This window comes from Ornithorhynchus anatinus, chromosome 8 (assembly GCF_004115215.2).
Source record: "Ornithorhynchus anatinus isolate Pmale09 chromosome 8, mOrnAna1.pri.v4, whole genome shotgun sequence".
NCBI lineage: Eukaryota > Metazoa > Chordata > Mammalia > Monotremata > Ornithorhynchidae > Ornithorhynchus > Ornithorhynchus anatinus.
This window is the reverse complement of record NC_041735.1, coordinates 31,405,682-31,430,111: the sequence shown is the minus strand read 5'-3', so window position 1 is coordinate 31,430,111 and position 24,430 is coordinate 31,405,682. Positions and strand designations below refer to the sequence as shown.

General features: G+C 45.7%; 1 protein-coding gene and 1 pseudogene across 1 annotated transcript; both read right to left on the bottom strand.

Annotated features, from left to right (window-relative positions):
* Nucleotides 1-1,330: 1,330 nt before the first annotated feature.
* Nucleotides 1,331-2,164, bottom strand: ORNANAV1R3186 (vomeronasal 1 receptor ornAnaV1R3186). The gene has a single exon (NM_001253578.1). It carries the CDS (start codon nucleotides 2,162-2,164, stop codon nucleotides 1,331-1,333), a length of 834 nt encoding a protein of 277 aa, NP_001240507.1.
* A 19,049-nt stretch (nucleotides 2,165-21,213) lies between these two features.
* On the bottom strand, nucleotides 21,214-22,125 carry ORNANAV1R-PS3763 (annotated as a pseudogene).
* Nucleotides 22,126-24,430: the final 2,305 nt, after the last annotated feature.

The window sequence follows — 24,430 nt, the reverse complement described above, 5'->3', positions numbered from 1 at the left end:
CTCCAGCCTTTCCAATAACTCGGAGGCTAGCAGGGTAGTAGACGTACTCACATCCCGTTCCTGTGCTAATTCGTCTCGTCTCTGAGCTATTTCACTTTCTAGTGCAGTAATGCGGGACTCCACCTGCATTTGTGCCTCCGCAATTAGTCTGACAGTCCACAAGAGGAGCCAGGCCACGACCTCAGCCCCTCAGAGCCATTCCTTCACTGGCGCCGTGCCCGCTGCCTCCATCAGGAGTTTTACTAACCCAGCGGGGATCTTAGGGCCCTCCCCATACTCCCGTGGAGGGCCCCACCCATCAATCAGTTGGGCTGTCTTCGTCCACACAGAAGTGGACGGCCATTCCGGGACTTCCCCAGGCAACGTCCCTTTCCCCATGCTTCCTTTTTCGGAATCCTGCCAACTATGCCAATTGTAACGACACATGTCATCGATTTGCCCAGATTCTGGAAAAGGAAGCAGACCACACCAGTCAGGCTTAATTATATACGTGTGTGTGTGTGTGCGTGTGTGTGGTTTATTTGGGGAAGTTACTTACGGGACATCCCTGGGTGGTGGCAGGACACAGGAGACACCCCATGCCCCCACCTAGCTGGGACTGCCCCTTTTTATATGCCACGTGACATCACGAAAAAGCAAAACAGCTTACATAAGGTGTTTACTTGCCTGGTCTGCGCTTGCCCAGGGCGCATACCCTAACAGCAAAGGTGCAGCAGTGTGCATGACTCGGCCTTGAGACTGTGGAGGGTCAGAGCCGGGGCACAATCACCCCTACAGGCACCACTTCCCAGCTACCCACCACCATTATCACCCAGCACAGTCAAGGAGGAATCAAAAAGCTATTCTCTGGGAGCATGAAGACTTGCTTCTGCCTGGACCTCAGGACTGCTGTGGTAGTCTCTGGACCATGCTACTGAGCAGAAGTAACTGATAGAGGCCAGGAGTAACCATCATTTTTCAGTAACCAACATGTCTGCTAACTCTATTTTATTGAACTCTCACAAGCACTTAGCATAGGGCTCTGCACATAGTAAGTATTCAATAAATGCCATTGATTGATTGATTGATCATGGTGATCTTTCCCAGAACTGGCTTTTTTCAGGTTGATGATGGGTGTTTCTAGCCTGGTTGGAACTGGGCAAGGGAAGGTTTTCCTGCAATTTAGCAGAATGCACTGTGGTGGAGAACAGGATCCTCCACTTATTTTGTGGTAGCAACAACAATCAATTTGTCATGCAGTACAGCCTATAACATTGGTCCATTGCTGCCCCAATTGGGTTTCTCTTCATCAGTAGGATGCCACATGAGGGTAAGAGGCTTCCCTGGAACCCTATGAAGGATCTGTGTGGAAAACAAGAGATTTCCTTTTCCAGAACATCCTTATTCTCCTGTCACTATGAATTAACAGGAATGGACTAAAGGCAGAGAAGGCGAATGACATAACTACATGACTGCTGATCAGCAGAGGAGACTTTTCTTCCCTATTGATTATGACACTCAGCATAATTGTCTGTCGTCCATAAAGGAACACATATAGAGTCACCAGGCCAATCACTCTCTTGGCTGCTCTGACCTCAGGCATTGCCTTAGAGGAGCAGTTGGGCCCATGCAGGTACTGGAACTGCCTATGGTGTCTACGCAGAACTAACACCATGTAACTGCTGGTAACACTCATAAGCCCTACAAAGAACAAATCCCGAAAGGAATACATAACTGTGATTAATACATTGATGTCTGCATTGACACTGACTTTTGAGCAATACTTAAGGTCCAACATGATTCCCAAACTGCTGCTGTTTTGAGGGCTTGTGAAGTTCATCAGAGTATCAAACTCTATTAGCATATTTAGAATCCAAGAGAGCACAAAGAAGCAGAGGATGAATTTAGGTAATTTGGGTTTGAGCCCTGCCCACCAGGAGATTCCAGGACTGATGCTGATAGCTTGGAAGACACTCAGGAGGCAGGTGGTGCAAATGGCAAGGCCCCGGGCTACTCGATATAGATAATTGAGAATTTTACATCCAGTGGCATCCAGGAAATTTCTCCTTCCCCAGGATGACATGGTCTCTGGGATTCCAAGGGAGAGTAAAATTAGGATGTTGGCTAAAGCCAGATGGGTCAGGATAAAGTCTGAGGAGTTGAACCTGGAGCTGGAAGATATCATGTGAGAATAAAATAGGAGGAGAAAGGCATTCACTAATACCCCAATGCTGATCTGTAACAGAAGCATGATCCCACATGAGAATTCGATAGCTTCCATTTTCATGAACTTTCAGTTAGATTCAAAGATGGTCTCCTGCAGGGCCACCTAGGAGGGATGAGAAAGAGAGTTCATTGAAACAGAATATAAACTTAAAATTATCCGACTTCATATGCTATTTAATAGTATTGTCACAATCAGCAGTTTCTCTCAATACAGCAGGAAAACATTAATTCCACAATTTAAGGATTAATAGTGTGGGCTTGCTTAAAAGTGATAAGGGTCAAAGTATTCTTCAATCTCTGCTTTTGATGCTATGTCAGGGTTAGGAGTTCTGTGACCAGAGTTGGAGTTAAAGTATATTTTCTTCCTAAGAAAAATCCAGACACACACCTGGTAGGGATTTTTCATTCATTCATTCATTCATTCATTCATTCAATCAATCGTATTTATTGACAGCTTACTGTGCACAGAGCACTGTACTAAGTGCTTGGAAAGTACAGTTCGGCAACAGATAGAGACAATTCCTACCCCACAATGGGCTCACAGTCTAGAAGGGGGAGACAGACAACAAAACAAAACAAAGAGACAGGATTACAGAGTTTGGGTGACACTGCTCAGACCACAGCCACTATACTCAATACCTTTGAAGAGGTTATTAGTCCTTCAAGACCAATGGTGAGACTTCATCATCATTATCATGATCATTATTATCTTCCCCTAAAATTCTGTTGTACACACTAACCAAAACCAATGACAGTGCCATGAAAGATGCCCTGGTGATAAGGATGTGTCTCTTCCAGAATCTGATGGATGATTTCATGGAATATAGGACAAATCACTTAGTCATTCATATTCAGAAGTTGTGTGGCCTTCATATTATTGTCTGTCTTTCATATTGATGCCTGTCTTCCCTTTTAGATGGTAAGCTTGTGTCTGGTAATTCTGTTGTATTGTACTCTCCCAAGTGCTTAGTAAAGTGCTCTGCACATACTAAGTGCTCAATAAATGCCACTGATTAACTGATTGATTAGTGGCAATGCTTCCAGTGATGTCCAAAACAGAAATCCTAAATTTCCCAACCAAATATTGCCCTCCCCTAAACTGAAGAAAATTCACTGAAGAAAATTCCACCATCCTCCCTGTCTTAGAAGACTGTAACCTTGGTTTTATCATTGTGACTCAATTCTATTCAAACTACATATTCGATTTGTTACTAATCTTCGTAACATCCCTAGAACCTGTCCTTTCTTCTCCCTTCAAACTGCTACACTGCTAATCAAAACATCATTTTCTGCCTTGTTTTCAGCTTCTTCTCTGACTTCTCGGCCTCCGATCTCTCCCCATTGCAGTGCACAGTTCGCTCTGCTAACTGGGTCATTTTTCTAAAAAAATTTTAGACACTGTCTCCCCATTCCTCATAAATTTCCCCTCAATCTGTAAATGTCAGTGTTATTACTTTGTTTAAGAACTGTACTAAGCATTTAGGAGAGTACAATATAAAAGTAGATATGGACAACCCCTGCCCATAAGAAGCTTTACAGACTAGAGGAGAAAACAGACATTTAAATGAATTACACATGGATAGGTAAGTAAGTATGGTGGGGCTGAGGAAAGGGTTGAGAAGATAGAGGAAAGGGGACAAAGGAAGAGTCATCGGGAATATTGGATATTGAAGTCCATTAGATTAGCAGTAGCGTGGCTCAGTGGAAAGAGCCCAGGCTTGGGAGTCAGAGGTCATGAGTTCTAATCCCGGCTCTGCCACTTGTCAGCTGTGTGACCTTGGACAAGTCACTTCACTTCTCTGTGCCTCAGTTCCCTCGTCTGTAAAATGGGGATGAAGTCTGTGAGCCCTGCGTGGGACAACCTGATTGCCTTGTATCTACCCCAGCGCTTAGAACAGTGCTCGGCACATAGTAAGCGCTTAACAAATACCAACATTATTATTATTATCATTGTTATTATTAAGTCCCCATGTGTCAATACTCCCTTTATTCATCCCCCCTCCCAGCCCCAGAGCACTTGTGTACATATCTATAATTCATTTATTAATATTAATGTCTGTCTACTCCTTTTAATGTAAACTCACTGGGGGCAGAGAATGTGTCTGTTTATTGTTGTGTTAAACTCTCACCAGCGCTTAGTATAGTGCTCTGCATACAGTAAGCACTCAATAAATATCATTGACTGATGATGAAGAATGAGAGAAGAATGTGTGAAAGGGAGAGAAATGTGAAAGGGAGAGAAAGGGATCAAAATCCTTCAAAAACTTGGAAGTGGGGCCTCGGAAGAGGTAGATTACTGTTACTAGAATCTGGAGTGCTAATGTCATGGGCTTCGATGGAAGGGAAAGAAAGGGATGGGGGAGGTGGAATAGTGCAAAAGCTGGATTGGGGAGAGAGAACAAAACCAACACCTCCTCCTTTCCCAGTGAGTTTGGGGATTGGATGGAGATGAGATCCCTCTAAAGAGAGCAGCAGAGGAGACCTTGTCATATGGGGAAAGCCAGGTTTCAGTGAGGCAAGGAGGAGCAGTTCTTGGGTCAGGAACAGGTCAAGGATGAAGGGAAATTTTCTCATAATGGAGTGGGGGTTCCACACACCGCACTTGGTTGAGGCCAGGGGCCAGAGGGGGGCTGGGAGGGGAATGTTGGGGGAGGGAACGTCCCCAGTGGAGGACTGGGATGGGCTACCTGGAGAGTGGGGATTGAGGTGTCATGGTGAGGTCAGGGAAGTATAAGGGTTTTAGCTGAGGTTATCAGCAACAATAACTGCCTAATCCAATGGTTCCCTAAGGATATTGTTGAATTATGTGCAGGTCCTTAGGTTCTTGAGAGTGAAGAGGCTAGTGTTTAGGAGTAAAAAGGGGGCTGCGTTGGTGTGAAGGCAAGCAACAGTTGATATGTAAAAATCTGGGTCGTTGTCACCTGGGTGACAGGCTGCCACACCTGATCTATGTTCTCCACTGAGGATATAGGCTGAGCTGCAGGGAAAGGGGGAAGAAGAATAAATGACCCCTTCTTGGCTGCAATTGTTTGGGTACGAAACGTCAGTATCCTGGCGGACAGATGTAGGCAGTGGTACTGATGTCTAATGTCTATGTGGGCAGTGACCATATTTACCAACTCTATCATACTCTTATGCCCCAAGTGCTTAGTACACTTCTCTGTACATAGTAAGTTGTAGAGAAGCAGCGTGGCTCAGTGGAAAGAGCACGGGCTTTGGAGTCAGAGTTCATGGGTTCGAATCCCGGCTCGGCCACTTGTCTGCTGTGTGACTTTGGGCAAGTCACTTAACTTCTCTGTGCCTCAGTTCCCTCATCTGTAAAATGGAGATTAAGACTGTGAGCCCCACATGGGACAACCTGATTCCCCTGTGTCTACCCCAGCGCTTAGAACAGTGCTCGGCACATAGTAAGCGCTTAACAAATACCAACATTATTATTATTATTAGATAATACCATTGATTGACTGATTGACTGATTCAGATAGGAGATAGAAGCTCTTTGCTTCTGTTGCTTTGCTCCCTGCCGCCTCAACCACCAATATGACCACTGAGGCTGCTGTTGGGATCCCTGTGACTCTTCCAGCTCTGGCTCATCTACATGCCCTGCCCATATGGGAGGTGTTATTATTGCTGTGGCAAAAGGTGGCCTGGAGGTTGGCTGAGAGAGAACAGGAATGTTATTATCCCAGGCCATTGTCACTGCAACCCACTACCCCAGGACATATAGCTAAAGAAGAAGGAGTGGGAGGAATTTAGGGGCATGGAGAAATTGCTGGTGTTGGTTGTAAACAAGGAAATATGTTATCAGAATTCCTACATGCTCAGCAACAGCAATATTGCCCACAACAGTTTAATCTTTGCACACAACCACAAAGCAACTCTTTCTCCAAATTTCAACCCGTGTCCTGATTATTCAGTTACTTTATTTGGTCCCCTAAGCCTTAACCTTATTTATCCCAAGTTCCCCCAAACAAACACTAGCCCATTAGTTCCTCTGTGATTGGAATCCTAATTACCTCAGCTCCCAGAGACAAATCATAACCCCTCCGTTCAGAATCCAAAGCTAATCACTTCTCAATGGATTGAGAGAAAATCATGTAGCCTCCCCAAATCCAGACATCTGTATATAGGCCTGAAATCCAATCCCTTGTGAGGACAGTACAGATGAATTAGCCTTACTCCTATTCCTGTTTCCTCCTACTGACCTAGATTTGTGGAAAAAGCAAGTAATTTTGCATAGTCAGAAGGTCAGGAGTTCTCATCCCAGCTCTGCCACTTGCCTGCTGTGTGACTCTGGGCAAGTCACTTCATTTCCCTGAGCCTCAAGTTACCTCATCTGTAAAATGGGGATTGGGACTGTGAGCCCCATGTGGGAGAGGGACTGTGTCCAACCCGAGTTACTTGTATCCACTCCAGTGCTTAGTACAAGTGCCTTGTACTTAGCAAATACTTAACAAATGCCATTATTATTGTTATTATTATTACCATTATTATTATTATGTGCCCCCTGAGTATCTTACAGTTTGCTAGCTCCTCCTGTTCAATTTTCAAAGGTCTTCAGGATCCGGAGAAATCAGAGTTGACCAAGAACCCTCTGCCTAATCCCAGGCTGATTCATTGTAGGAGCAGCCCCAATCCTGGGCCATTGTTTCCCTGGCAATGGTAAATCTCATTCCTCCTGCCTAGTTCATAAGGGGATTTTCTGTTCTAAATCAGAAGCTTAGGGGCAAGGTTCAAGCCTCCTCATGAGAAGGGAGCTTGTTCCTCGGTTTTCCAAATCTCTTCCTTTCCCTCCCAGTCTCCTTGATCCATTAACCAGGATGAGGATATTTGGAGTTAATCGAGACAAATCCATGACAGTTAATCATCAGAGCTGAAGATAATAGGGTCTGGAGATCTCATGGTGTATTGAAAAAGAACTTGTTTCCTGAAAGGACCATTACTTTCATGTAGTTAGAACAATGATTAAAACCATACATAGCATAATATAACTTCATATAACTACCACCAGCTCTATCAGTACCTTTTCTTTAGGGGTGATGCTTTCTGCTCCCCATTATTCACTGCTTATCAAAGGAACTTCAATATTTGTTTATCAATGGGACTTACACATTTTATTTGGCAGAGATTTGAGTCTGTTTCCTGGTTTGTACCTGACTTTCATAATTTAACCCCTGTCTTCCCCAAATTTCTTCTCCATGACTCTCCATGAGCATTTGATAGAAATTTTTTATCTGCCATTCTCCATCTTCAGGCCTGAGTTACATTTCCTGTATCCAGTACATGGATTTTATGATAGGGTCATTCTTCAAAGAAATCTGTGCTGCCATGCAGGTACCTCCCTCTGCCCCAGCCCTCCTTGACAGTCACTTCATAGGAACCCCTAATTAGGCCATCCATGTGGAAACGTTTCCTTGTACATATCAACATTTAAACTTACTCTTTTCAAGAACTTGGGAAAGGTCATCCTGAATAATGTTGACAGGCTTCTGCTCAGTAGGTTCTGCAAATGGGAAGATAGAAGACAAGTGGGAGAAGGTTCTTCTTAGAGTAATATATTACAACATTCATCCTGGAGCCCCAATCTTGTCTTACACTGTCGAGTCCTCTCCGACCCATAGCAACACTATGGACACTTCTCTCCCAGAACACCTAACTTCCATCTGCAATCATTCCAGTAGTGTATCCATAGAGTTTTCTTGGTAAAAACACGGAAATCATTCACCATTGCCTCCTTGAGCGCAGCAAATTTGAGTCGCTGACCTCGACTCTCTCCCATGCCACTGCTGCCCACTACAAGTGAGTTTTGACTTGTAGCAGATTGCCCTCCACTCGCTAGCCACTGGCCAAGCTAGGAATGGTATAACACTGCTTGACTCACCCTCCCATACTCAAGACTGGTAGTCGAGACCGAAACTCTCCAGATGTGACCCCAAGATGTGAAGCCCTAATCAGAAACTTCAAAATCCCCACAGGACTCCCAAATCCTGAAACCTCACTGCCAGAGAGATGGTTTTAATCTACTCACCCATCTCAGTTGCTTCTGCTGTGTGGAAGGGCAACTAACAGACAGACAGAGTCTGTCAGAGCAAAACCCCTCCCTTGGAGGATGAATCAGCATGTGTGGGCCTGAATGAATTTGTGAGCTTTATCTATTCTGAGATGTGGGCTGGGAAATTTCTGGAATTGCCCAGGCTCCCTTCTCTGATCTCCCAAACTCCCAACCCACAAAACTAGAACCCAGAACTCCCTCCCCAATTATAATTGTTAATTGACCCTTAAGCAGCACTGCTGGAGACATATGGCAACATTAGTGTCAAATCTTGCAGAAGCGGGTGCATTCCAGCTCCCATACAAGCATATGAGCTAAAGTTCACTTTCTGTTTTATTCCTTCTCCTCATTACTCGGCTCAGCATGAGAGAGGGAGAGCTGAGAGGGGTAGATTGTAGTGAGAGATCACTTAATAATAATAATAATGTTGGTATTTGTTAAGCGCTTACTATGTGCCGAGCACTGTTCTAAGCACTGGGGTAGTCACAGGGGAATCAGGGTGTCCCACGTGGGGCTCACAGTCTGCACCCCCATTTTACAGATGAGGGAACTGAGGCACCGAGAAGTTAAGTGACTTGCCCAAAGTCACACAGCTGACAAGTGACCGAGGCGGGATTTGAACCCATGACCTCTGACTCCAAAGTCCGTGCTCTTTCCACTGAGCCACGCTGCTTCTCTAACTTCCTCCCCACCGTTACTCCACCATCTTTTTGTGGTACTTAAGTGTTTGCTATGTGCCAAGCACTGTACTAAAAGTAGTGGTGAAATTAAAGATCGTTATGTTGGACATAATTCCTGCCCCAAAGGGGGCTCACAATCTAAGTTGGGTGGAGGAAAATTGAATCCCTATTTTGCAGATGAGGTAACTGAGGCACTTGACTTTGAATGACTTTCCCTAAATCACACATTAGGCATGTGGTGGAGATGGGGTTAGAATCTGCATAAGGGTGTCAAAATGAAACTCAGAATATGCCGTCCTAGACTATCTGGGGGCCGAGGAAGGAAGATCTCATCTCTGGAATCAATCAGTCAATCATATCTATTGTGTACTTATTGTGTGCAGAGCACTAAATTTAAATTTTGGTAGAGTACAGGATAACATAGTTGGTAGACATGTTCCCTGACCACAAGGAGTTTACAGTGTAGGGGGGACCTTACATTCTAAGGGCTCCCAGCAAAAAACTCTGAGTTCCACATTAATGCCCTGGAGAGAGCTGTCTGTATAGAACATCTGCTTCCTCCCCAATTCAGTCTAACAACTTCCAGCAGAGCAGGGACTCGAATGCTGGACTCTGAAATTAAAATCTACCACTCCAGCAGATAAGCTATCTCTGCTCTTGAAAGTAATTTCTTTCATGAGTGTTTCTCTGACTGATCACATGGCTCAGCCTCTGAATTTCTTTATGCATTTTTATCACACTCACCCTTATCCAAGTTGCTCTCAATTTTAAAAGCTGGAGTTGGACTGGAGCCAGAAGAGGACATGTTTTAAAAGGGTGTGGTAAAAGGCCGTGATGTGCATACCCTTGCCACGTTAGAGATACAACCATGTTACTGGCCTACTGTGAGACTGTGGATGTCACTTAACCTATTGGCCTCAGTTTCCTTATTTGTAAAGTAGGAAGATCATACCGGCTCTCGGTATAGGAAAAGGGACTAAATTTGATCTAATTTCTTGCATCTGTTAAGCAGTTTATACAGTGTAACTGCTAAGTAAACAAAGCAGAACAAATTTATTTCATTTAGAGGTAAGAATCGGCTTAGTAATTACATGTCCCTGGGATCTATTTAAGGTCATATTTTCTGATATTTAAAAATAATGATAGAATAAAAATAATTACAGTATATGTTCAGCCCTTACTATGAGCCAGGCACTTTTCTAAATGCTGGGTGGAAATTGGGTTGGACACAGTAGCTATCCCTTGTGAGGCTCACAGCCTCCATCCCCATTTTACAGGTGAGGTAACCGAGGTCCAGAGAAGTGAAACAAGCTGGGAATAGAACCTATGACCTTCTGAGCTCCAGGCCCGTTCTGCTTTTAGAAACCCTTGGGTGCAAGCTAGAGCCAAGATGTACTTCCCGACTGAAAAGACCAACCCTGTGACTGGTGAAGAAATAACAAAACTACCTATGCTAATAACAGGGTAGGGAGAGAAATAAGTGAAAAGAACATAATTCATTATAGAAATACATACTACAGAATATCATATAAATGTAACCACTATGATAAAATTGTTCCATCCACACAGCTCAAGGTGGTAGAACTAAACTTGGGGGAAGCTTCTTGAAAGAGGTGGAATTTTTCAGGTGACCTTAGAAGATTGGGAAGACTGTAGTTTAGCAAATTTCAAGGGGTTTTTGGTCAGAGGGAGGTGTGAGCAATAGGTCAGATGCGAGAGGGTTGAGAGCAAGGCACACTGAGAAGGTGAATTTAGGAGAAGCAGAGAGCTTCTCCCAAGTTCATTCTGATCACTTCAATACATCCAGGTCATTCATTCATTTATTCATTCATCCACTCAAAATTAATGTGAGTTGATTTTTATATTTCATGTTTGGTGGGAAATAAAAGGGTTAATGCTGAGATGTCCCTGATGGGAGGGCTGTTTCTAGGGTTTAAAAGGTAAAAGGTTGAAAGTATTTCACTCTTAGTAACTGCCAATAATGCAGGAGCCTTAATTTAATGGTGGAGGGTCTTGGACTCCATCCTCTCCTGGTTCTCCTCTTATCTTTCTGACCGTTCATTCTCGGTTTCCTTCACAGGCTCCTCCTCCCCCTCCCATCCTCTAACTGTAGGAGTTCCTCAAGAGTCAGTTCTTAACCCTCTTCTGTTCTCCATCTACATTAACTCCCTTGGTGAACTCATTTGCTCCCACGGCTTCAACTATCATCTCTATGCAGATGACACCCAAATCTACATCTCCTCCCCTGTTCTCTCCCCCTCCCTTCAGACTCGTATCTCCTCCCGTCTCCAGGAAGTCTCCACCTGGATGTCTGCCCGCCACCTAAAACTCAACATGTCCAAAACTGAGCTCCTTATCTTCCCTCCCAAGGCCTGTCCTCTTCCTGACTTCCCTGTCACTGTAGATGGTACGACCATCCTTCCCGTCTCTCAAGCCCGCAACCTTGGAGTCATCCTTGACTCAGCTCTCTCATTCACCCCACACATCCAATCTGACACCAATGCCTGCTGGTCTCAACTTTACAATATCGCCAAGATCCGCCCTTTCCTCTCCATCCAAACAGCTATCTTATTGGTACAGGTTCTCATAATATCCCGGCTGGATTATTGTGTCAGCCTTCTCTCTGATCTCCCTTCCTCCTGTCTCTCCCTCGTCCAGTCTATTCTTCATTCCGCTGTTCGGATCACCTTCCTGCAGAAACGCTCTAGGCATATGACTCTCCTTCTTAAAAACCTCCAATGGTTGCCTAACAACCTCCGCACGAAACAAAAACTTCTTACTCTGGGCTTCAAGGCTCGCCATCACCTTGCCCCCTCCCACCTCTCCTCCCGTCTCTCTTTCTACTCCCCAACCCGCACGCTCCACTCCTCTGCCGCTCACATCCTCACCGTCCCCCGTTCACGTCTATCCCACCGTTGATCCCTGGCCCACGTCCTCCTGCTGTACCTCAATTGCCCTCCTACCTCAACTGCGTTGAACTAACTCTCTTCCCCTCTTCAAAGCCCTACTGAGAGCTCACCTCCTCCAAAAGGCCTTCCCAGACTGAGTTTCCCCTTTTCCCTCTGCTCCCTCTGCTCCCTCTCTGCCCACCCCCATTCACCTCCCCTCAGCTAAACTCCCTTTCCCCCCTTTCCCCCCTTTCCCTCTGCTCCTCTCCTCTCCCTTCCCCTCCCCTCGGTATTGTGCTCATTTGTATATATTTATTATTGCCTTATTTATTTTATTACCCCATTTATTTTGTTGATCAGGTGTACATCCCAATGATTCTATTGATTGCGATTAGGTTGTCTTGTTTTTATCCATCTGTCTCCCCCGATTAGATTGTAAACCCGTCGCTGGGCAGGGATTGTCTCTATCTGTTGCTGAATTGTACATTCCAAGCGCTTAGTACAGTGCTCTGAACATAGTAAGCGCTCAATAAATTCTACTGAATGAATTAATGAATCCCATGATTCAATGATCATTCATTTATTCATTCATTCATTCACATTTATTGATGCTTACTGTGTGTGCAGAGTACTGTACTAAGTGCTTGAAAAGTACAGTACCACAATAAATAGACACAATCCCTGCCCACACCAGGCTGATGACTTCATAGATCCCTCATCCACTTCCTGCCTCTGGCCTGGAACTCCCTCCTCCTTCATATCTGACAGATGATCACTCCCCCCACCTTCAGAACTTTAATAAAGCATATCTTTTCAGCAACCTTTCAACCAATAATTATAATTTATTGACTGATTTGTGAGCACAGAGCACAGTGCTTCCCCAACTGAACCTTTTCTTTTCTTGCCCTCCCTTCTGTGTCATCCTTGGTTACATTCCACTTTCACTTTATTCATCCCACTTTCAGTTCCACAGAACATAGTCATTCATTCAATAGTATTTGTTGAGCGCTTACTATGTGCAGAGCACTGTCCTAAGCGCTTGGAATGAACAAGTCGGCAACAGATACAGTCCCTGCTGTTTGACGGGCTTACAGTCTAATCGGGGGAGAGAGACAGACAAGAACAATGGCAATAAATAGAGTCAAGGGGAAAAACATCTCTTAAAAACAACGGCAACTAAATAGCATCAAGGCGATGTACATTTCATTAACCAAATAAATAAGGTAATGAAAATATATACAGTTGAGCAGACGAGTACAGTGCTGAGGGGATGGGAAGAGAGGGGGGAGGAGCAGAGGGAAATGGGGGGAACAGAGGGTTAAGCTGCGGAGAGGTGAAGGGGGGCAGTAGAGGGAGTAGAGGGAGAAGGGGAGCTCAGTCTGGGAAGGCCTCTTGGAGGAGGTGAGTTTTAAGTAGGGTTTTGAAGAGGGGAAGAGAATTAGTTTGGCGGAGGTGAGGAGGGAGGGCGTTCCAGGACCGCGGGAGGACGTGGCCCAGGGGTCGACGGCGGGATAGGCGAGACCGAGGGACGGTGAGAAGGTGGGCGGCAGAGGAGCGGAGCGTGCGGGGTGGGCAGTAGAAAGAGAGAAGGGAGGAGAGGTAGGAAGGGGCAAGGTGATGGAGAGCCTTGAAGCCTAGAGTGAGGAGTTTTTGTTTTGAGCGGAGCTTGATAGGCAACCACTGGAGGTGTTTAAGAAGGGGAGATCGTCTCTGCAGGAAGATGAGCCGGGTAGCGGAGTGAAGAATAGACTGGAGGCGGGCAAGAGAGGAGGAAAGGAGATCAGAGAGAAGGCTGACACAGTAGTCTAGCCGGGATATAACAAGAGCCTGTAGCAGTAAGGTAGCCATTTGGGTGGAGAGGAAAGGGCAGATCTTAGCGATATTCTAAAGGTAAAACCGGCAGGTCTTGGTAACGGATAGGATGTGTGGGGTGAATGAGAGAGACGAATCAAAGATGACACCGAGATTGCGGGCCTGAGAGACAGGAAGGATGGTCGTGCCATCCATGGTGATAGGGAAGTCTGGGAGAGGACCGGGCTTGGGAGGGAAGATGAGGAGCTCAGTCTTGCTCATGTTGAGTTTTAGGTGGCGGGCAGACATCCAGGTAGAGATGTCTTGGAGGCAGGAGGAGATACGAGCCTGAAGGGAGGGGGAGAGGACAGGGGCAGAGATGTAGATCTGCGTGTCATCTGCGTAGAGATGGTAGTCAAAGCCATGAGAGCGAATGAGTTCACCAAGGGAGTGAGTGTAAATGGAGAACAGAAGAGGGCCAAGAACTGACCCTTGAGCAACTCCAACAGTTAAAGGATGGGAGGGGGAGGAGGCGCCTGGGAAGGAGACCGAGAATGACCGGCCAGAGAGATAAGAGGAGAACCAGGAGAGGACGGAGTCCGTGAAGCCAAGGTCAGATAAGGTATGGAGGAGGAGGGGATGGTCGACATTGTCAAAGGCAGCAGAGAGGTCAAGGAGGATTAGATTGGAGAAGGAGCCATTGGATTTGGCAAGAAGGAGGTCATGAGTGACCTTAGAGAGAGCAGTCTCGGTAGAGTGGAGGGGACGGAAGCCAGATTGGAGGGGGTCCAGGAGAGAATGGGAGTTAAGGAATTAAGGAATTCTAAGCAGCGAATGTACATATCTGTTATTTATTTATTTATATTAATATCTGTTACCTCTCTAGGCTGGGCAGCCAGTCCCCAGCCCTTGCAGGGGCCTGTCACCAGATTAAGTTTGCCAGCGGGCTTGAGTAACCTGGGCAAACCTCCCTACTGCAGCCTAATCTCAATTTACCTTCCTTTGGGCAGGGCTGAAGTTCCAAGTTCTGATCTCAATCCATGTAGGGCTCCAGTATTCAAATGTCTAAAGGACCCAAATCTTTGGGGCCTATGGGGGTGGGGGTAATTAATGGTCAATAGTTCTCAACTCTTCAGCAATCTGGAGACATGTGAGACTTTTCTTAGTACATTAATGCAGGAAATCCAAGTTATGTAATAATAACAAAATCATTTAAGCTGAATAACAGGCAAGAATTTATTTTCCTAGCTAATTTTTATGGGATTTTGTTCAGTACTCTCCTCTCCCTGGAAACTTTCACTATGGGACTAATCACTGGTCGGTGTGAAATCCTTTTTTCATCATCCTGACTAAATGACCCTACTTGATTTTGACTTGAGAGTTTGGAAAAAATACCAAAATTTATTTTTCTAACAATTTCTAATGCTAGCAATTGGCGGGGGTGACGGGCATGGGTGTCGATGAGGGAGGAGAAGAAGTTTTGCCTGGAGGAGGAGAGGGCAGAGTTAAGGCAGGAAAGGATAAATTTAAAGTGTGTGAGGTAGGCTTGGTGCTTGGACTTTCACCAGCAGCGCTCAGCAGCTCAAGCATAGGAGCGTAGGAGGCAGACAGAGGAGGTGATCCAGGGCTGTGGGTTAGTGGAGCGAGAGCGGCGGAGGGAAAGGGGGGCGAGAGAGTTGAGATGAGTAGAGAGGGTGGAGTTGAGAGCGGAGACCTGATCATCGAGAGTGGGAAGTGAGGACAGGGCGGCAAGGTGGGGAGAGATGCTTTTGGTAAGACGGATGGGATCAAGAGAGCGGAGGTCTCTGTGGGGCAGTAGCAAAGATTTGCAGGGGGAGGGAGTGTGAGAGATGAGGCAGTTGAGAGGGTTATGGTCAGAGAGAGGGATTTCAGAGTTGGTGAGGGAGGAGATAGTGCAGCGGTAGGAGATGACGAGATCGAGGGTGTGACTGAGTCGGTGAGTGGGCGCACTATGGTGGAGCAGGAGGTCGGCAGAGTCGAGGAGGGATAGCAGGCGGGCGGCATCGGGTACATCCATATGGATGTTGAAGTCTCCAAGTAACAGAGTGGGCAGAGAGAAGGAGAGAAGGAACGTGAGAAAGGGGTCTAGGTGGTTGAAGAAGTCGGAGGTGGGACCAGGAGGGCGGTAGATGACAGCGACAAGTATCTGGAGGAGGTGGTAGAGGCGAATGATATGGGCTTCGAAGGAGGGGAAAGAGAGGGAGGGGGGAGGAGGGATAGTGCAGAAGCGGCAACGGGGTGAGAGGAGGAAGTCGACGCCTCCTCCCTTACCGGTGAGTCTGGGGGAGTGGGAGAAGGAGAGGCCTCCGCTGGAGAGAGCAGCAGCGGAGACCGTGTCTTTGGGAGTGAGCCACGTTTCTGAAAGGGCGAGGAGGAGGAGAGAGCGGGAAAGGAAAAGGTCATGGACGAAAGGTAGTATACCTGTAATGGAGCGGGGGTTCCAGAGGCCACACTTGAAAGTAGCTGTGGGTGCAGCGGGGGGGAGAGAGCGGGGGGAGGGGAGGGTTTGGATGGGAAGGAGGTGGCGGGGCCCTGGACGGGGGGAGGGGGATGAGGGGTAGCGGTGGGACAGGAGGCCTGGGATGGGGCGTGGATGGGGAAAAGGGAAGGGGGGAGGGGGTGAGGAGGGGGTTTTGGTTGGGGGGAGAGTAGGGGGAGGGGGAATAGTGGTAGCGCTGGTAAAGTGGGGTTCTAGGGAGGGGAGGGGGGAGGAGGCAGAGGAGAGAGCGGGAAAGAGCTGAGCGAGGGAAGGGAAGGGAAAGGGGAGGATAGGAAGGGGCGGGCGGGGGGAGGTGGGGAGGAGGAACATGGTGAGGCCATTCATTCATTCATTCATTCAATAGTATTTATTGAGCGCTTACTATGTGCAGAGCACTGTACTAAGCGCTTGGGATGAACAAGTCGGCAACAGATAGAGACAGTCCCTGCCGTTTGACGGGCTTACAGTCTAATCGGGGGAGACGGACAGACAAGAACAATGGCACTAAACAGCGTCAAGGGGAAGAACATCTCGTAAAAACAATGGCAACTAAATAGAATCAAGGCGATGTACAATTCATTAACAAAATAAATAGGGTAACGAAAATATATACAGTTGAGCGGACGGGTACAGTGCTGTGGGGATGGGAAGGGAGAGGTGGAGGAGCAGAGGGAAAAGGGGAAAATGAGGCTTTAGCTGCGGAGAGGTAAAGGGGGGATGGCAGAGGGAGTAGAGGGGGAAGAGGAGCTCAGTCTGGGAAGGCCTCTTGGAGGAGGTGATTTTTAAGTAAGGTTTTGAAGAGGGAAAGAGAATCAGTTTGGCGGAGGCCAGAGAGGTGGGTGGCAGCACTGACAACAATAAACAGTAACAAACGAAATCGGTAATATAACAACATGATACAGTATGATACAATAGTGTTAATAAGCGGGTGATGACCAGGGTCGGGGGTAGGCTTGATTAAGGGCCGACCTGATCAAACTCAAAGTCAAGCGGCTGGTGAGGCCAGAGAGGTGGGAGGCAGCACTGACGACAATAAACAATAACAAGCGAAATCGGTAATATAGCAACATGGTACAGTATGATACAATTCAATAGGGTTAATAAGCAGGCAATGACCAGGGTCGGGGGTCGACCCAACCCGACCCGATCAAACTCAAAGTCAAGCGGCTAGCGGCCGAGAGAGTCCCGGAGCTCATGACCAAATGTCTCTGAGGCGGCGGCAGGGCCCTGAGGTTGTCCGGGGTGGGTTGCGGCCGTAGGCGGCAGCTAAGGTAAGGTAACACGGTGAGAACAAGGACATCGTCGCCGGGGGCGGGGGAGATGAATCACCTCAAGGGGGAAGAGGGAGTGAGGGCTTCCCAAAATGGCCGCTTCAGGCGTAGTTGGGGGGGGCAGTTGGGGAGCACAGTGTCCCCAGGGGGCACAATGTCCCCAGGCCCAAGCAGGGGGGCACAATGTCACCAGGGTCGAGAAGGGGAGCGCAATGTCCCCGGGCCCGAGCAGGGGGGTAGAATGGGAACTGGTGGCTGGGGGTCTGTGGGGGTGAAGATCCTTAGTGTCGGAGTTCCCGAGCGGGGGTGTGGAGGTCCAGGTTGGGAAGGGATGAGGCGGGCGCGGGTCAGGGTGGTCCAAGGCTCAGCTCCCCGGGGGAGGGAGGCGGAGGAGGCGCAGATGAGTCGGCGAGTGGCAGGCGAAGGTGGGGGGCTTGTCGGGAATCAGGGCCGGGCGGGCCAAGGCTGCGCCTCAGGGGAGCAGAGATCCCGAGCCCACGTGGTAATGGCTCCAAGGGTCCGGGCGATGACACAGCTGTGCAAGTAGCAAAGCCAGGACTTTAACCCTTGTCCCTGGACTCCTAGAACCTTGATCTTCCAATAAAATATCTCCTGTCATCATGTCTTAGTTGACTGGCCTCAAATGAGTGGTTCTTGTAATAAATATGAAATCTGAAGAAATCATTTCAGTTTCATCCTAAAAAGGACATTTGACATGACTCAGTTGAATGTCCTTGTGTGATACAGGATATGATCTGGGCCACTAAAGTAAGAACTGTCTTCCACATTGTTATCAGCATCTCCCAGTGAGATGAGATATACTGAAGGCCATCAAGAACATTCTTGTACGCTTAGAATCCTTCGAAAAGGTAAGAAGAGATGAAAGAAGAAGAGGGGGACTAAATGGATAAAAAGTAATGACCACTGGAATTGGAGTGTAGGGAAAAGGACAGACAGCTAAAGGTTAGTGTTCCTTTTTCCACTGTGAACTGACTCTGCTACTGAGACCCAGCATGACTCTGAGGACTTTCTTAAGTACAATGTCCTTTATTTTCCAATGAGTAAAAGGAGTCTGGTAACACATGATTAGGGCAGTAGTCTATTCCATGTTGGGAGGGACAGGAGGAGAGTGACTCTGACTGCTTCTTCTGGAGGGTCAGTTGTACTTCTTGGTCAGGGCGGGGAATGGCAAACACATTTGTACATTCCAAGCGCTTAGTATGGTGCTCTGCATATAGTAAGCGCTCAATAAATTCTATTGAATGAATGAATGCTCCCAGTGCTTGTTTCCTCCCTTTTCCTGAGGATTACAATCAATGGTATTGAATATAACCGATTTGGTGCACACATTCCTTGCTCACAAGAAGCTTACAGTTTAGAGGAGAGAGACATTTAAATGAACATATACACATGAATGTTGTGGGGCTGAGGGTGGGGTGAATGAAGGAAAAATATCTAAGTACAAGGTGATGTAGAAAGGGAGAGGGAGTAGAGGAAATGAAGTTTCAGTCACAGAGGCATCTGAAGAAGAAGGGATTTTATTATTAATAGTAATAATAATATAATAATTACAGTACTTGTTAAATACCATGTGCCAAGCACTGCTCTAAGTGCTGGGGCAGATACAAGTTAATCAGATTGGACACAGTCCCTGTTCCACATGGAGCTCATAGTCTTAATTCCCATTTTCCAGTTAAGGTAATTGAGGCCCAGAGAAGTTAAGTGACTTGCCCAAGGTCACCGAGCAGACACGTGGAGGAACTGGGATTACAACTCAGGTCTTTCTAACACCGAACCACGTGCTCTATCCAGTAAACGATGCTGATTATCTAAGAAGGATGAGGGAGTTGCAGGCCAGATGCAGGATGTGAGAGGTCAGCAGTGAGATAGATGAGATGGAGGAACAGTGAGTAGGTTGACTTTAAAGGAGTGAACACTGTGGGCTAGGTTGTAGTTGGAAATCAGAGAGGTAATATATGAGGGGGGAAAGGTGATTGAGTGCTTTAAAGCTAATGTTAAGGAGTTTCTGCTTGATACAGAAGAGGATGGACAAACACTGAAGGTTCTTTGAAGAGTTGGGAAAACATGTACTCAGTGTCTGGCTTTTTTTGTTGTTTTTTTTTTGTGTTGTTTTGTCTTTTAGAAAAATGAACCGTGCAAGAGAGTGAAGTATGTACTGGAATGGGAAGACACAGGAGTCAGGGATGTCAGAAAGAAGGCTGGTCAAGTGGTACTGGATGAGTGCTTGGATCCACATGGCAGCCATTTGGATTGAGAGGAAAAGGTGGATTTTAGTGATGTTACGAAGGTAAAAAAGAAGGGATTTGGTGACAGATTGAATATGCGAGTCGACTTAGAGCAATGTTTTGAAGATCATAACAAAATTACAGACTGGTGATACAGGGAAGCTGGTGATGTTGTCCACAGTGATGGAAAAGACAGAGGGAAGACAGAGTGTGGGTGGGCAGAGAGGGAGAGAAGGAGAAAGATCAGGACTGGAGTTCAGAATCATCCACATAGAGATGGTTTTACAGTGGATCTGTGGCAGAGAGGCAGAGATAGGGAAGACCCTTCCTTTACCCCACGGCTCCCTCTCGTGATCACCCTATCTCCCTCCTACCATTTCCTCTTCACATTTCTTGAGTGGGCAGTCTAAAATTTGTTGCCTCCACCTCCTGTCCTTCAATTCTGTCCTTGACCCCTTCAATCTGGCTTCTGCTTTCTTCACTCAATGGAAACAGCCCTCTCTAAGATCATCAGTGATCTCCTTCTTGCCAAATCCAATAGGCTCTATTCCATGCTCATCTCTATCGACCTTTCAGCTGCCTTTGACTCTGGGGAGAATCCCGTTCTCTTGGAAACACTAACCTTAAGCTGCCTTTGACTCTGGGGAGCATCCCGTTCTCTTGGAAACACTAACCTTAGTTTCACTGACATCGTCCTCTCCTGGCTTTCCTACTAGTCCTCTGTCCTCTCCTTTTCAGTCTCTTTCATAGGCTCCTCTTCTCCCTTCTCAAACTGTGGGGCATGCCTCAAGGCTCAGTTCTGGGTCCCCTTCTATTCTCCAGCTACACCTACTTCATTGGAGAACTCATTCGCTCCCACAGCTTCAACTACCATTTCTACATGTATGATTCCCAAATCTCCCTCTCCAACCCTCACTTCCCTAGTTCTCTTAAGTCTTCCATTCCTTCCTGCCTTCAATACACCTCTACTTGGATGTCCTACCATCACCTTAGTGTAACATGTCCAAAACAGAATCCTCATCTTTCCACCCAAACCCTGCCTTCCCCCTGTCTTTTCTACCACTGCAGATAACATGACTATCCACTCTATATCACAAGTCCCTAACCTTGGCATTATCCTTGACTCATCTGTCTCATGTCTGTTAGTTCTACCTTCACAACATCACCAAAATCCACTCTTTTCTCACCATCCAAAGTGTTTCCTCACGAATCCCAGCATTTATCATATCCCACTTGGACTCCTGCATCAACCTGCTTGCTGACCTCTCTTCCTCCTATCTCCCCACTCCAATCCTCACTTGACTCTGCTGCCTGGTCATTTAAAAAAAATCAGTCCATATCTCCCCACTCTTCAAGAGCTTCCAATGGTTACCCAACCACCCCTGAATCTAACTGAATCTTTTGCTTTATCCTTCTTTTGGCTTGAAACTTCTTCTGTCTTCATACATGTCAGACTACATCTCTTATTAAAATCACATCTCTTCCCAAAAGCCTTCCCAAATTAGTCCCTCATTTCTCCTACTTTGAAAGTCTCTGCACACAGTAAGCAGTCAACAAATATTATTGATTGATTGATTGACTTACAAAGCAACACAGTAGAGTCGAATGATACGGGGATCATTCCTGATTAGCACCAAAGGGGCAAGGGAAGCATAACATGCACCAAGAAATAATACAGGATCAAAAAGGCTCAAGTCATCCTCCTCCACAAAATTCAAAGCTAGGTTAATGCCACTGCTGATGCAATAAAAACAAACAAAGCAGGTAACAAGCAGCAGAATGGTACGGCTGGCCTTAGTCTCCGGGGAGGACCTATGAGTAAGGCTGTTGCTGTGAATGTGCTGGACTTGCTTGTGGTGTTGGTAGAGTACAGTTACCATGTAGCCACTGGCCCCACTCATGAGGTTGACAAAAATGAGATCTCGGAGTGTCTTAGCACTCAGAAATGCAATATTATTCAAATAATTTCCCCTGAGTATACTAATACAACATTTTCTATTGTTACCATTGATAGTTACTGTGATGTTTTTTATAGCTACAATGGGCTTTATCACATTCATTTCTACCAGAAGATTGAAGATCCAAAAGAAAAGAAAGGAAGGGAGAATATATCTGTGGGCACTGGGTTTAAACTGGGCCCAGAAGGAAGTACTGGGACTGATAGTTATGGCCTGAAAAACACTCAGGAGGCAGGTGGTGCATATGGAAAGACCCCTGGCTACTCTCCTAATATAAACAATGATCTGGCACTCAACAACATCCAAAATATTCTTCCACCTGAAAGCAATAACCATTCCTGGGGCAGCCTGGGTGAGAAGCGTCATGATGTTGGCCAAAGACAGGTGGATTAGGATGAGATCTGTGTTCTTTTTGTGATGGGGTTGAAAAAGGAACACACTAACATATAAAAGAAGCAGGATTGCATTTCCCAGAAACCCAATCCCAGTCTGAGCAAGGAAGAGAATTGTGAGGACCAGGTCACTTGAAAGCATTTTCTTGATTTCTTCTAAACTACGAAGTTCAGATGACCTTAACGAGAAATGGAAAGGACATAATAATGCTAAATGTCACTGCTCTGTAGAGTATGATGATAAAGAAAGCAATTCTACTTCTCTAACCTAACCTTCTCTAACCTAACAACGGTAGAATTCCAGTAATACTTGAAGTTTTAGAGTAATTCCAGATGATGAAAAAACCTTGTTTTTTCTTTACTCCTCTTCAGTTTTTCCAAAATGCTTTCCCATCAATTATTGTATTGCTACAATATCTCTGTGACATAGGGAGAGGCAAGTATTTTTTTCCCCTTTTCACATATGAGTTTGGCCCAAGTTCTCCCAACAGACAAGTTCCAAGCTGACACTAAAGCTCAGGTCTTCTGATGTCCAGGCCCTTGCTTCTTCATTAGATCACCACCCTCCTTCCCTACCAGATACCTTAATGAGAGAGAAATCAGCAGGTACAGGAAGAATGATGAACATATGAAATAATCCCTGGACAATGATCATTGGAACTCTAAAAAAAACCTATGAAAAATGCCAAGAGTTGTATTTAATTCACTGTGTGTTCAGATCATGTGAGGCAACAGTACATAAAATTGTGTGACAGAGGATAATTAGAATTTGTTTGAGATGGATCTAACAAGAAGCATGGTAACATGGGGGAGAAAACAAAAATGTTTTGAATTGAAAAGCACAGAAATATTAGCCTGCATTTGGAAAAAATCTATTTATACTGCCTAATTTTGTTTTAGGAAAAGGAAAATGAGAATGAAAAGAAACAGAAAGATCAATTTAAAATCTCAGTACTATTTAAGCTATATATTGTATATAATATAGAAAACAATTACAATTTTTATCAGTGGAATTAGAAAACTAGATCTAAAAGTAGATGGAGACAGACCATATTGAAGACTAAATCTAATGTTTAGTGAAACTGAGGTAATAGATTTCCCTTGGCTCAGAAGACTAAGCATGCCACAATTTTTCGACAGAACACAACTCTCCCCATTTTCATTTCCTTTATGTTACCTTCCCAGATTCAGCCACTGATCTTCCAATCAAGAGTCAATCAATCATATGTATTTCAGAGCACTGTACTGAGCACTTGGGAGAGTATGATTTAGCAGAGTCGGTAGATATGTTGCCTGCCCAGAAGGAGTTACAGTCTAGAGAGGGAGACAGACATAGAAATGAATTACAGATATGCATATGAATGCTGTGGGGCTGAGGTGGGGCTTATAAAGGGTACAAATCCAAGTGTAAAGGTGATGCAGAAAGGACAGAAAGTAGGGGAAATGAGAGCTTCATCAGGGAAGGTTTCTTGGAGGACTTGTAATTTTAATATGTTTTTGAAGGTGGGAAGAGTGGTGTTCTGTCCAATATGAAAGGCAAGGGATTCCCAAGCCAGAAGCTAGAAATGGGCTAGGGGATGGTGGCGAGATAGGTGAAATTGAAGTACAGGGAATTCGTGTAAATGAGTGGGTTGGGTTGTATTAGTAAATCAGCAGAGGAAAATAGTGGAGGAAAAGGAACTGAGTGATTTAAAGTCAATGGTAAAGAGTTTCTGCTTGATGTGGAGGTGGATCAATCACTCAATCAATGGTATTTATTGAGAACTTGCTGTGGGTAGAGGCAGAGTACTGTACTAACTGCTTGGGAGAGTACAGTACAACAGAGTTGTTAGAAATATTCCCTGCTCACGATGAGCTTACAGTCTAGAGAGGGAGACCAACATCTATATAAATAAATAATTCTGTACCAAAAGGCACATTTCCAAGTGCACAGATGATGAAAGAGAGAGATGAAGTTGGGGAAAATTGGGGAAGGTGTCTTGGAGGAGACATGACCTTGATGAACCTTTGAGGTTGGGGAGACTTGAGGCCTGCCCTATATGGGCAGTAAGGCAGTTCCAGGCCAGAGGGAGGAATAGAAAAGGGGTTGGCAGAGAATTCAACAATATTAAGGGACAGCGAGTAAGCTAGTAGTAGAGGAGCTCTCCAACTTCCACTTCAGCCCTTTGGTGCCCCCTCAACACTTAAAAATTCACAACTCCCACAGCACCTGTGTAGTTTTATATTCTCTATTACTTCATCCTATTTGTAATTTATATAAGTGATTATCTTCCCTTCTAATTTGTAAGATCCTTGATGACAGAAATCATGTTTACTAATTCTACTGTAGACTGCCAAGTGCTCAGAGCAGTGTGCTTCACACACTTGATATTCATGCTAATGATTCATGAAAGTATTTTTAGATACTATTCTATATGAATGCTCAGGTTTATAACACGTGACAAAAA